We start from the raw sequence: 12314 nt of genomic DNA on the forward strand, positions 1-12314 counted from the left end.
AGGGTGGAGAAAGCAATAGACCAGCTGGGGCAAGGTAGCAACAGACAGTGGACGATGGAAACTAATAGTAGAAGTGGCACACTTGGGGGCAGAAGGGTAAGAGGAAGACCACACAAAGTCTGCCACAGAGTGCTAGAACACAATGAAAAAAGTTGTTCCCTGATGTCAGTTATGGAAGGATGCAACTCATCCATTCAAAAGGATGATAAGGAATATATGCTCCAGACCAGGGGCAAACCAAAGAGGAGGAAGGAATGGCCAGAGAGCAAACTAGATTGTCAAGAAAAACAACCACCGATAAGCAATTGGCTGACTCATAGTCCACTAGAAGTATTTTTTTTTTTTTACATAGTAGTTCCTTGAAGAACAGAGAGTTAAAATTTGTCTGTAGTTAATACCTAAAACAGGTGTCAAGGCGTGATTGGACATTTCTGTAAGTTTGCAGATAAGTGTGGAAGTGTGTTCCCCCTCGCCCACATGAAAATCCTGAAGCACATTTTTTCTTAGAAGATATTGCATGTATTTCTCATTACGCAAGAACACGTTTTGCAACTGTAGTGGATTCAGATTGCAGCCACCTGCCTGTTCCTTGGTTTCACTCAGGAGCCTACCTCACCCAGTCTTAATAGAATATGATCTGTGCATTGTACATTAGGCCTACCATGTTAGATGTTAATGCTTACTAGGGGACTATTTGAACAACTGGAGTGCACATACCAGAAAATTGACCAAATGGTTATACCTTGTGAAAATGTTTCAGATAGCCGATAGCAAGGCTGCACCCTCCCCTTTTGCCTTTTTTAGGTCGAGCCTAGAACAGCGCATGCGCTGTTGCTCGACTTTTTGTAAAGGGGATCTCGAAAGTGGTACCCAGGCGTTTGCTGGCTGGCTACAAGCTTGAGTGTATGTGCGCGTGCGACCATCTGCCTTTCCTTTGTTGTCATGGCTAATTAAGCGCCTCTCTCAGGGCACCCTTTCATGTCCGGCGAGCAGGGAATTTCGTGTTTTTAAATTATTTCTTACTTCATCTCGGTTATATCTCCATTATTTCCGGACCTTCCCCCACTCGTATCTTCCCTCTGCCCTCTCTTTCATACCACCGCTCTATTTAACTCTCCTCCATTTGCCTCACGGTCTCCCGCTCTCTACATCTCCCTCTCTTGCCAGCTTGTTCTGTTACGCTCTGTCCTTTCATCTCTCATTTTTCCCTACTATATCGCATTTATCTTTCTTTTGTCACCTTTACCTTGCATTCTCAGTCTTTTTTTTATTTCTCTCTCTCTCCTCTCGTTCTGTTTCTCCGTCTGTGGGCTTCTGCTTTGTTTCCTCTGTTTTCTCGCTATCTTTTCCCCTCTGTCCATCTCTCGTCTTTATATCCCTTCCTCCTCCTCTTGCCCCTTCTCTCTTTCTTTGTCTAATCCCCCACCTCTTTCACTATGCCCACTCGTCGCTCTCTCCCGCACTTACAGTTCCCAGACAAACCTGACTGACTGTCTGCCCCCGAGGGCCCAGGAACCCCAAGGCTCTCGAGAGCTTAGGAGCCAGCTGTAGTCATTTTATGCAAAGGCTATGCTGAGAATCAGATAGCAGTTTATGGCCCCTGCTAACATTGCAACATAACACTTGGGAGAGCGAACAAGTAATTTACACCTGCAAATGTAACTTACTAATGCGAAAAATCTGCCTTACCAATGGACTATCTGCAGTACTTTGTTTATCTAGGAGTAATTAAAATGCACAGAACTGAAAACTCGCCCCTTTAAAGGTTATACACGTTTTCACAGTGTTTACATCTCTGTAAACGTGCATAAATCTCATAAGCATAGTTAAAAAACAAACAAGCATTGGCAGAACCAATAGCCTTTGGGACCTTATAACAGACCCCCCAGGATATAGCGGCATGGATTAGCAAATTTAGTGGCACAAAAATGGAAATTTAGCGGCACAAATATGGAAATTTAGCGGCAATTTTGCGGCATTTTATGAGGCCATTTTTCCTACAACAAACACAGATATCTTAGTTTTTTTAGTTATTTAACAACATGAAGCTATGTATATTTGGTTTCTTTACAATGTAGACTCTTTGGGGCAGATTTACAAGCCCCTTGCGCTGCTTTTATGCCGCCGTTGCGTCACTTTTGTGACGCAGCGGCGGCGCAAAAGATGCACCATGGTGCGGGTATTTACAACGTGACGCATCTCCCAGATGCGTCACGTTGCAAAGCCCTGCGCCAGAAGAGGCGTACCATTGCAGGTCAGTTTGTGTCTTGCAATAGCCTTAGAGCTTGGTGCCAGTGTACCTGCTGCACTAATGATGGCTATACCTATCGCCCCTTTTATTAGTAAGCACGTTAAATATTACAGTGTATTTTGAACACGACCTGATATCCCACCGGATGCCCGTTCGACAGACCTAAGCACTAGAGAAAGAGCAGTCAAAACCGCCAAGTGGTCACTTGTTAAACAGGAGCGAACTGCATGTTGGTACTTGTAGTTTCGTTGCAAAATGTCAGCCTGCAAATCGTCTCCGATTTAAAAGCGGGGACTGGTTGAAGTTGACACCCATGACATGGGGCCACTTGACGCCCGTGTTAAATTTCTCGCCTCTAGGATTTTTCCCATGGCTCACTCCCAGGGGGAAATGGTCTGCAATAGGTGAGCTCAACCCTCTGACTTCATCCCTTGTCCAGCGCGCCTCTGCAGATACCCCGTCCCGTGTGCGCCTCAGCTCTCTCGGCTGAGTGGTTCTGTCTGTTTATCTTAAGGGACAGACCTCTCTGCACGGCGCTCCGTCTCCAAGCCCGCGAATAGGGTGACCAACTGGCATTGGTGCAAATTCAGGACGGTGAGTATAAAAATTCAGGACAAAGGGTCAAAATTTAGGACACAAATTCAGGACAGGAGCTCAAAATTCAGGACAAAACTTCAGGACAATAGGTACGTTTTACAGACACATCAGAGGTCGCGCAATAGTATATAAGTAAGCCCAGCCATTTCCAAACATATTCAACCGTTTGCAAACCTATCCATCATGTATCCTGCCATCTATCATTTCACTCATCCATCCTGCCATCTATCATTTCACTCATCTCCATTATCCATCCACCCTTTCACCCTATCCATCTGTACACTTATCCATCCACTCTTCATCCCATCCATCCATTCACTCATCCATTCAGCCATTTACCCTTTCACCAATCCAGCCATCCTTTCACTTACTAATCCTTCCACCCATCCACTATTTTAGTCATCCATCCATCCTCCCTTTCTCTCTCCATCGACCCTTTCACTTAGCCATCCTTCCTTCCATCCATCCTTTCACCCACCCATCATCCATCCATCCATCCATCTGTCTGTCCTTCCCCTCATCATCCATCCTTCCCCTCATCATCCATCCATCCATCCATCCTTTCACCCACCCATCTATCCATCCTTCCCCTCTATCCATCCCCTCATCCATCCATCCTTCCCCTCATCCATCCTTCCTTTCATCCATCATCCACCCTTCCCCTCCATCCATCCACCCTTCCCCTCCATCCATCCATCCCCTCCATCCATCCATCCCCTCCATCCATCCATCCTTCCCATCCATCCATCCATCCTTCCCCTCCATCCATCCATCCTTCCCCTCCATCCATCCATCCTTCCCCTCCATCCATCCATCCATCCTTCTCCTCATCCATCCATCCATCCTTCTCCTCATCCATCCATCCATCCTTCTCCTCATCCATCCATCCATCCTTCTCCTCATCCATCATCCTTCTCCTCATCCATCATCCTTCCCCTCATCCATCATCCTTCCCCTCATCCATCTTTCCCCTCATCCATCATCCAGCTACCCTTCCACCCATACATCCAGCTATTTACATTTTCTCTCCATCCTTCCCCTCTCATCAATCCATCCATCCTCTCTCATTATCCATTTATTCAATCTTTCATTCATCCATTCAGCCTTTCACTAATTCATCCAGCCATTCACCCATCCCTTCACTTACTTACTCGCCGACCTTTCCATATTAATTTTGAGCTGAGCCCTTTTGAGAAGAGGCCCATCAAGAACTTCACCCTCGCTGCAGGGGCCGTTCCAGGACTGGGACAGAAGCCACCCAGGGCGGAGACAGGATCCACCACAGGGGGGGGACAAGAGCCATCACAGGTGTAGGTGGACTGGAGCCACAACATGGGGGGACAGGAGCCATCACAGGCGGGGGGGATGGACTGGAGCCACCACATGGGGGGACAGGAGCCATCACTGAGGGGAGGGCAGGAGCCATCACAGGAGAGGGAACAGGACCCACCAGGGTGGGCACAGGGGTGGGAATGCAGTATTCTAGTATCATCTTGGGCTCCTCGCCAGCTCCTGCACAAGACAACGAGAAGACAGGCTCTCTGTCCAAAATGCCATCCCCCTCTGTGATGTACAGTACTTACAGGAGATACTCTAAGCGAACTGATTGAACTGATTGTCCTCCATACTTTGTTAATCAGTGTGGGTGCGATTGTGCCATTTCTTTATTTTCTTACATTATAGACTGACTGCATGTTTGAAGAACCGAGGTTTGCTTACAATTTAGTGACAGTAATTACGCTCTGTGAAGAGAACCACGTGCTGCCTCGGTGTAATCAGGGGTGTAATCTGGCCGAGTCTTGGATGTTTGGGGCCCTGGGTAGGAATGGAATGTGTGAGCCCCCCTCTAAATAGCAGAGACATGACACATTCAGGGCTGTTTGCATGTGAATAGATGTCGCTGCTCCTGAACCTGCAGCCCCTCCCTCTGTCACCTTCGAAGCACCTCTTAACAGGTCATCAAGGGCTAGAGGTGTGAGGGTTGCCATCCCGCTGTGCCTCTCCATTGCTGCTGAGTATCCGAGGAGCTTTGGTGCAGCATCGGAGTGAAGAATGCTCCGTGAATGGTGTGGGCAGACAGGCGTGGCAGTGAAGGCTGGGCCACATAAAGCAGGCCCCCCAGGATATAGCGAAAAATGCCGCGATTTCTACAAAAATGCCGATTTCGCGGGCATTTTTGTAAAAATCGCGGCATTTTTTAAAAAGTGCCGATTTCGCGGCAAATCGCGAAATCGCGATATCCTGGAGGGTCTGTTATAAGTGTTTAGCCAAGCACAAGTTGTTGATGTTGCACCAAGGATATTGTGCTGCATAACTAAACACTTATAAGGTCCCAAAAGCAAGACCTATTGGCTATGCCAATGCTTGTTGTAGCATGGATCATGGATAATAGATTTAGCACGTTTTCTTTCTCAATTTCTTCCACACAGAAGAATCTGAATGATGGGTGGATAAGACCGGGTTGCATCTTAAAAGTAGTTCAAAACGAGATAGTCTCTACTTGCAATAGTTTTATTCTGCTTTAAATTGTTTTTTTGCGTTCGAATTCATGAATTTGCATTGGAGCCTCACAATATATTACTTTTTTAGGCAAAGCGAAAAAAGCAAGCACCCCCAGAGAAGCCTGCTAAAAAACAGAAGACTGGGGAAAGTTCTAAAGGATCATCAGCTTCGTCCAAACAGAGCAATAAAGTAGATGATAATATGTTCCAAGTAAGTTGGTGGCAGTTTATATTGTGCAAATTTGAATTACTAATAATGACCTTAGTGTGTGGAATGTTTTTTTGACGACCGAACATACAACCATACACTGTCTGTCCAGTCATTTGGCATTCAGTGTAATTTTTCAAAGGCTTGTTGTCTGCAGGAAGTAACTCCATGTTCCTTTAGAGCCATAAAAGGTACTTGGACCAGCAGCTTTCACGGAGTATGTAACATAGAGAAATTGATACCTTTTTATTAAAATTCAATTTGTATTGGCCTAAATAAAAGATGGGTATTTTTACTTTGTCCTGCATAAAGGTTTGTTGAAGTCCTTCTAGGGCACATGTTACTTTATTGTATTTATGTACGGTATTGTGGTATAATGTTCTCTATTACTGCTATCAATTATTGATCTACAGAGCGATTTTTGAAGACTTAATTTTGGTAAGAATAGATGGGGTATCTCTTGGGAAATGTGTTTAGGATCAGATCTATAACAAACACCAATGATTATTCCGTTGAGTTTGAAGCTGCATTTAATTTGTTTCCCATACTTTTTTTGTCTTAGAGAACGTACTTTAGTTTTTCCAACAACTTCTGTTTGGTTTATTTGGCATGCTAATATTTGTATCCCACCTGATGCTTTAATCTTTTCTTCTGCACAGATTGGAAAAATGAGGTATGTCAGCGTCCGAGACTTTAAAGGGAAGGTACTAATTGACATTCGAGAGTACTGGATGGATCAAGAAGGAGAAATGAAACCTGGAAGAAAAGGTGAATGTGATCACTTTTTAGGACTCTGTTTCTTTTACTTGCTAGATTACAACAGTGACTAAAGTGAACATCTGATTTAGTGCATTCGGGGTTATACGCTGCGTTTTAATTTTTTAGGTCTCGGCTAAGCGCGCGGAAGCGCGTTCTCGCCGAGAACCTATTGTGGCCGTGTCTGCTTCCCAGGAGACAATTCTGGCCACGCGCAAGGCGATTCGAAACTGGCACGCGCCGCGCTCGCCGTGGCTGTCTCCTGGGAAGCGCAAACATACACAGGCACACCTCCACCTGCACGCATGCGCGCGCACACACACACGAGCGCACATACACGCACGCACACAGAGACACTCCCCCCCCCCCCCCCCCCCCGCCGTCGCACACAGAGGCACACACACACACACACACACACACACACACACACACACACACACACACACACACATGCACACAAGCGCCCCCCAAGGCCCACTGTGTTCTGTTGCCTCCGCGGGGCTCTCCCTCAGGCATGGGAGCCCCGCGTCACCACTGCTCCTCGGACCAGGAACTCCGTGGGCGCGGGCTTCGCGCATAAGACGGAAGTCCCGCCCCCACGCTAGGTTTCGTTTTCGAGTGCGCGCGCACTTAAAGCTGTGGTGGCTCGCACAACTCTAGCCTTCTACACCCCTGCTCCCCCCTCTATATATACCGCCCTACCATGCTAGCTCTCCTACCCTTAATGCACGACAGTCCACCCATCAATCGGCGACTCTCCCATTAGAGCCCACGGGTAAAATTAGCAGAGCGCCCCCAAAGTGTACTTAAACTTTCAGCCACGCACTGGAGGGCTCATTTCATTTTCACGCTCCAAATTCGCCCCCGTGTTAAGTCCTGTGATGTATATGCCGTTGCTAGGGAATCCAATTGGGTTATTCCTCTAAAAGGAACAAAATGTATTTACATTTCCTGGGCTTTGCAGCCAACGAACACCTAGAAAATGTCTAATTCACCAAACACAAGCCACCATACAGCTCTCCAAGCTCCACCAGAGTGAACAACTGTGAACTGTACAGCCAATCCGTCAGCACGTCTACTCCCAACCAATTGAAGACCTCGATAGTTCCACTCATCTAGTAGAATATGTTGAGACCTATTTGATTTAATTATTGGCTCTTTGGTTCCACAAGCTCCAGTCCTTTCGGCACAATTTCGGGACAAAATCGCCAGTAAAGGGAGTATTGCCGTTCAGTAGATTGAAAGCAGCCCGGTAATGTAGTAATGATGGCCATCGGGCGTCGTCCTCAAAAAACGGACTGTGCGAAGAAATGCTGTGCAAGTCGTCATCCTATGTCCTGGGGCAGAAGGCCGATGCGGGCTCATCAGTGACTATTGGGAATTGAGTGCACACCATTAATGTGTATAGAAGTGTATTTTATTATCGCAATTTTATCTTGCCATTTTACGATATATTGTTTTCTGGTACGAAAAGTGAGGGGCAGCATAGCGCCACGGGGCAGGTGCGGCATAGCGCCACGGGACAGGTGCGGCATAGCGCCACGGGACAGGTGCGGCATAGCGCCACGGGACAGGTGCGGCATAGCGCCACGGGACTGGTGCAGCATAGCTCCATTAGCAGTGAAGATGTGCAGTTCTGGACCAGCAGCGCGAGCATCCCTCCCTCCCGAATACCTATAGCACGGCCTCGGGGGTGGAAAGTTCCATCACCCAGCACAAGTCCATGGCAGGTGGTGGCAGCCAGAGTGCACGGTACCCTCACACGCGCCTAGTGCAGCACAGGATGTAGCAGTGTGACTTCCACACCCACTCTGCCCTGGGGAGAGTAGACAGCCATCGCAGCTTTTTTCTCTCTCTCTCTCTCTCTGCCCGTCTGTCTATATATTCTACGTTCTCTCACCTTCCCTCCCGTAATGTGAGAGACCTTTTATTATGTTTTGGTCTTGGCATTATTTGCAATGTCAATAGCTCAAACTCGCGTAAATACGCGACCTATTGCATTGCAAATGCAATAGGTTTCGCATTTGCGAGAGATTGAGCTATTGGCATTGTAATTAACAATGCCATTTATTTATCTGTTTTCAAAACCAACATATATTAAAAAGTTTGTCATTTACAATGCCAATAGCTCTAACTTTTGCAAAGCCGAGACTGTTGCATTGTAAATGCTTGTTTCTTTTCTGCTTTTACGTCACTGTGCGTGTTTGTGTTGTGCTGAATTGTGGCAAAGGAAGCGCCGACTGTCCTCCGATTGTTTATTAATAAGCCACAGACAAGTTAGTACGTTCGGGGCAATACACTGCGTGTTAACTAGAATGGGGCTAGCCAGGAGACAAATAGGGAGGTAGAGGCTCACGGGGAGACTGAGCGAGCGAGAGAGACACAGAGTGCTTTCACGTGTTCGTGTTGTGTTGATGCGTGGCGAAGGAAGCGCCGAATGTCCTCCGATTGTTTATTAATAAGCCACAGACAAGTTAGTACGTTTGGGGCAATACACTGCGTGTTAACTAGAATGGGGCTAGCCAGGAGACAAATAGGGAGGTAGAGGCCCACGGGGAGACAGAGCGAGAGTGACAGAGGCCATAAGAGTGAATGATATGCGCCAGCCCTCGCCAGTGTGACAGGGAGCCACAGACAGGTTAGTACGTTCGGCGCAATACACTGCGGGTTCAAGTCTTGCTCTGCTGCTTTCATGTCGCGTTGCATCTTTGTGTTGTATTGATTTGTGGCAAAGGAAGCGCCGACTGTCCACCGATTGCCTAATAATAACCCATGGACAGGTTAGTACCTTGAGGCTTCTTAGTCCCTGCTTGTTACCGCCCTGTCTCCTTTTGGCACCGCCACCCGGACTGGATCTTTCACTTGCTGTGTTACACTGCAGATGCCGAGCTGAGTTTCCAGGGGGAGGAGGGGAAACAAAGAAGGTGAACAAGCCTTCCAGTTGCCCTCTCGTCCCTCCCTCCAAGTCCGGCGCTATCCTCCAAGCGTGGTGTAAATACACTGATGGCCTTCTGTCCGACCACAGGGGTCCGATTTTCACCTCTGCTCTACATCCTTCTGTAGTTTCTGAAAGGTGCCACTGAAAAATCCTCCCCCTTTTTAGGTGCTCGTGTTTTTTATCTGCATGGAAAGTAGAGGGACAAAACTCTAGGGTGCTAAAGCCAGCCTTTTCCTCGTTGTCCAGTTTAACTGCTGACGTCATCACAGCTCACAAAATGGCCAAGGCGTCCTTTGAACAGGGCTATGCTGCCAGCGGGCAGTGGACTGGGAGCGTCGTAGGACTGTTTCTCGGGGTGAGGAGGGTCATCGAGGACGCTGCGTAGAAGTATGCTCACAGCCCATCGTTTTTGTTATAAAGGCGGTCATAACAGGCCCTATATAGAACAGATTTCCTAACGTCCCAAAGAGACTCCTGCAATCTGGTTGCAGTAAGGCTTTCTGGTCTCATTGCGGATCCGTACCGTAACACGATCCGCTGAGGACACACTGGCTTGTGCCCGTCCATTTGCTCTTTAATTAAGGCCATGTCAGTCTTGTGATTACAGAACTATGCTTGTACATGGGCAGCTAACACCGTAGCAAAAACAGGCTCGCCCCTGCTGTAGAATCTTCTTCAGAGAGGGACAGGCACTATGCAAAGAAACTCTCTGCAGACACATACTCTGGCACAGAGAGACCGATCTTGAGGTGCGCACACCTTCCTTCTTTGGTATGCGCAACCCAATGCAGAGACACGTGTACCCCTGCACACATTCACATACAAGAAAGAGAAGGAACTTCATACAGGAAGAGTAAAGACGTACTCTTATTTGCAAAAGGAAGGAGAGAAAAATAATTTGAAAATGGCTACCAGGCACAGGAACTTCGGGTCGCTGTCTGATGTCACACAATTCATGGACCTAGCACCAAATGGTGGTGGTCGGCACCCACGTAAAGAGAGATCATTCCAGACCCAACCACTCGATGGCAGAATAATGCACAGCATGTAAATCCCCAAAACTCTGCAAGCTGCAAAACTACTAATGGTAAGTAACCATTTCTTTCTCCTCCAGCGTAATCCTCATCAGTCATAGGCAACTCTCCGCCCTAGACAATATGCATCCTAACTTCTAGCTCTTTTTTGGCTTTTTTTTGTCAAACTCTTTATTAAATTTTTCCGGGCACAATATCCTATTGCCAGCATACAAAGGATGTTCGCCATTAAACCGTACAGTGTAGTGCTAATGATGGATACAGTGGCTAGAGAAATGGCTTAGTAAACCGCTCAAACAAAGTCTAAAGTAACGTTGTCAACTGTTTAGGCAAATAAAGCAAGTCTAGTGCCCTATAGTTCCCCTCCACCCCTTAACTAACCGTAAACAAAAATCCATGTGTTAAGACCGCTAAAAAGGGCGCCATGTAGAAGGGGTACTGACTGGGCTAGAGGATACATGGACAAGGCCAATGGGTTGGTGAAGTGATCCCCAGGTTCTCTTAGAGAATTAGAACGTAAAGAAATGTAATGCGCTGTTGGGCAGGTGTTGAGCGGCCCTTTGAGAGAAAAGTGATCAGTGGCCCCATTTGTATTAAAAAATCTTATATGTATCTTGCAGAATGTCTGTCATACTTTCCCTTGTTAATGTTTGCCAAAGCCTGTCCTGCCATTGTTTAAGGGAGGGTGCTGCGATCTTTTTACAGGTGGCCGCCAAGGTTGTCTTGGCAGCTCCCAAGCAAAGCCACATAATGGAGCAATTGCTCTAGTTTTGATGTTTTAAGGAGTCATCACACAGCCCTAATAGTGGAAAGCTGTGGGAAGATGGAATGGAACAGCCCAGTATAGTTTTAATTGATGCCAAGATTTCTGCCCAGAATGGTTGTATGATTGGGCAGTCCCACATTTTATGTCGGAAGTCTCCTCGTAGACCACACCCCCTCCAGCAGAGATCTATTGTGTTGGGTAATATTGTTTTCCGTTTAGTCACTAAACGGAAAACAATATTACCCATCTTTATCCCACTAAACTTTAGTGGGATAAATATACCTGTCAAGCAAAATCTTGTAATTGGCTTTTTTTAAGTCCCAGGAAATAGTTGTATCGGAGAAAAAAAATTCCACAATTTGTGCCCCTGTTTTTGGGGTACTGGGCCCTCTAGAACATTCGCCCAAAATAGCGTGGTGTGGTCGAGAGGATAGTATTAAGAAGATGGGAGTAAAGTATTATGTATTCCATGTGCTCCCCCTGCCTGCCATACTAATTTCTCAGTAAGAGAAAGCTCTCTAGTGGCTGCCTGGCGTACATCAGGCTGCAGGACCAAATGTTTCAGATGAGTGTAGTGATATCTTTCGGAATTAGGCAACCAAAATCCTGTTTCCCGTGTTCAAAGTGAGACTGTCCCACCCATGAAAGAGATCTGAGATGACAAGACATTCACCTCCCTCCAGGGATCATAGGGTCACAGTGGGAGAGCTGGGGGAAAGGCGGGGTTGAAGTGAAAAGGGGTGTAGAGGGAGAGAAAGGAGATCCAACCTGGCACTTGAGTGACTGTGTCCCACACCTTAAGGGTTGTACAGCTAGGCGTGCTCAGATAGGTGTTGTGGGGACGGTCCGATCGCTCCTTTCGTAGAACATCCCAGATGTATCGACCCACCACTGCCCTGTCAATATGGAGCCAATGTTTTCCCCTGACCTCCAAGATCAGTTTTGTATAACTCTTAGTTGTGTTGCTTTGTAGAACATGTAAGTCTGGAAGGGAAAGGCCCCTGCTTCTCATGGGAGCCGCAGGTGCTAGTAGGGGAGCCGTGCTCTCTGGTCTTGCCAAATGAAGCGTATTACCATGGAATGGAGCTCAGAAGATTTTTCTGTGCACCTCGATGGACAGGCCTTGGAAGAGATATAAAATGCATGGCAGCACGGTCATTTTGATGGTGTTCTTTGCCCTAGCCATGAAAAGTACATGGTGGCCCAATGTCTGAGATCCAATTTGAGCTGACGAAGCAGTGGGGGAAAGTTAGCCCAATAGAG

General features: G+C 47.1%; 1 protein-coding gene across 1 annotated transcript in view; it reads left to right on the forward strand.

Annotated features, from left to right (window-relative positions):
* The window catches only part of LOC144817943 (activated RNA polymerase II transcriptional coactivator p15), a 108601-nt gene that overhangs the window by 61839 nt on the left and 34448 nt on the right, over positions 1–12314 (forward strand). The window contains exons 3-4 of the mRNA XM_078674911.1: positions 5438–5560; positions 6217–6325. Of these exons, the coding sequence (XP_078531037.1) occupies positions 5438–5560; positions 6217–6325 (232 nt within the window). The remainder of the gene's footprint in view (positions 1–5437; positions 5561–6216; positions 6326–12314) is intronic.

Source organism: Lissotriton helveticus, chromosome 2_1 (assembly GCF_964261635.1).
Source record: "Lissotriton helveticus chromosome 2_1, aLisHel1.1, whole genome shotgun sequence".
NCBI lineage: Eukaryota > Metazoa > Chordata > Amphibia > Caudata > Salamandridae > Lissotriton > Lissotriton helveticus.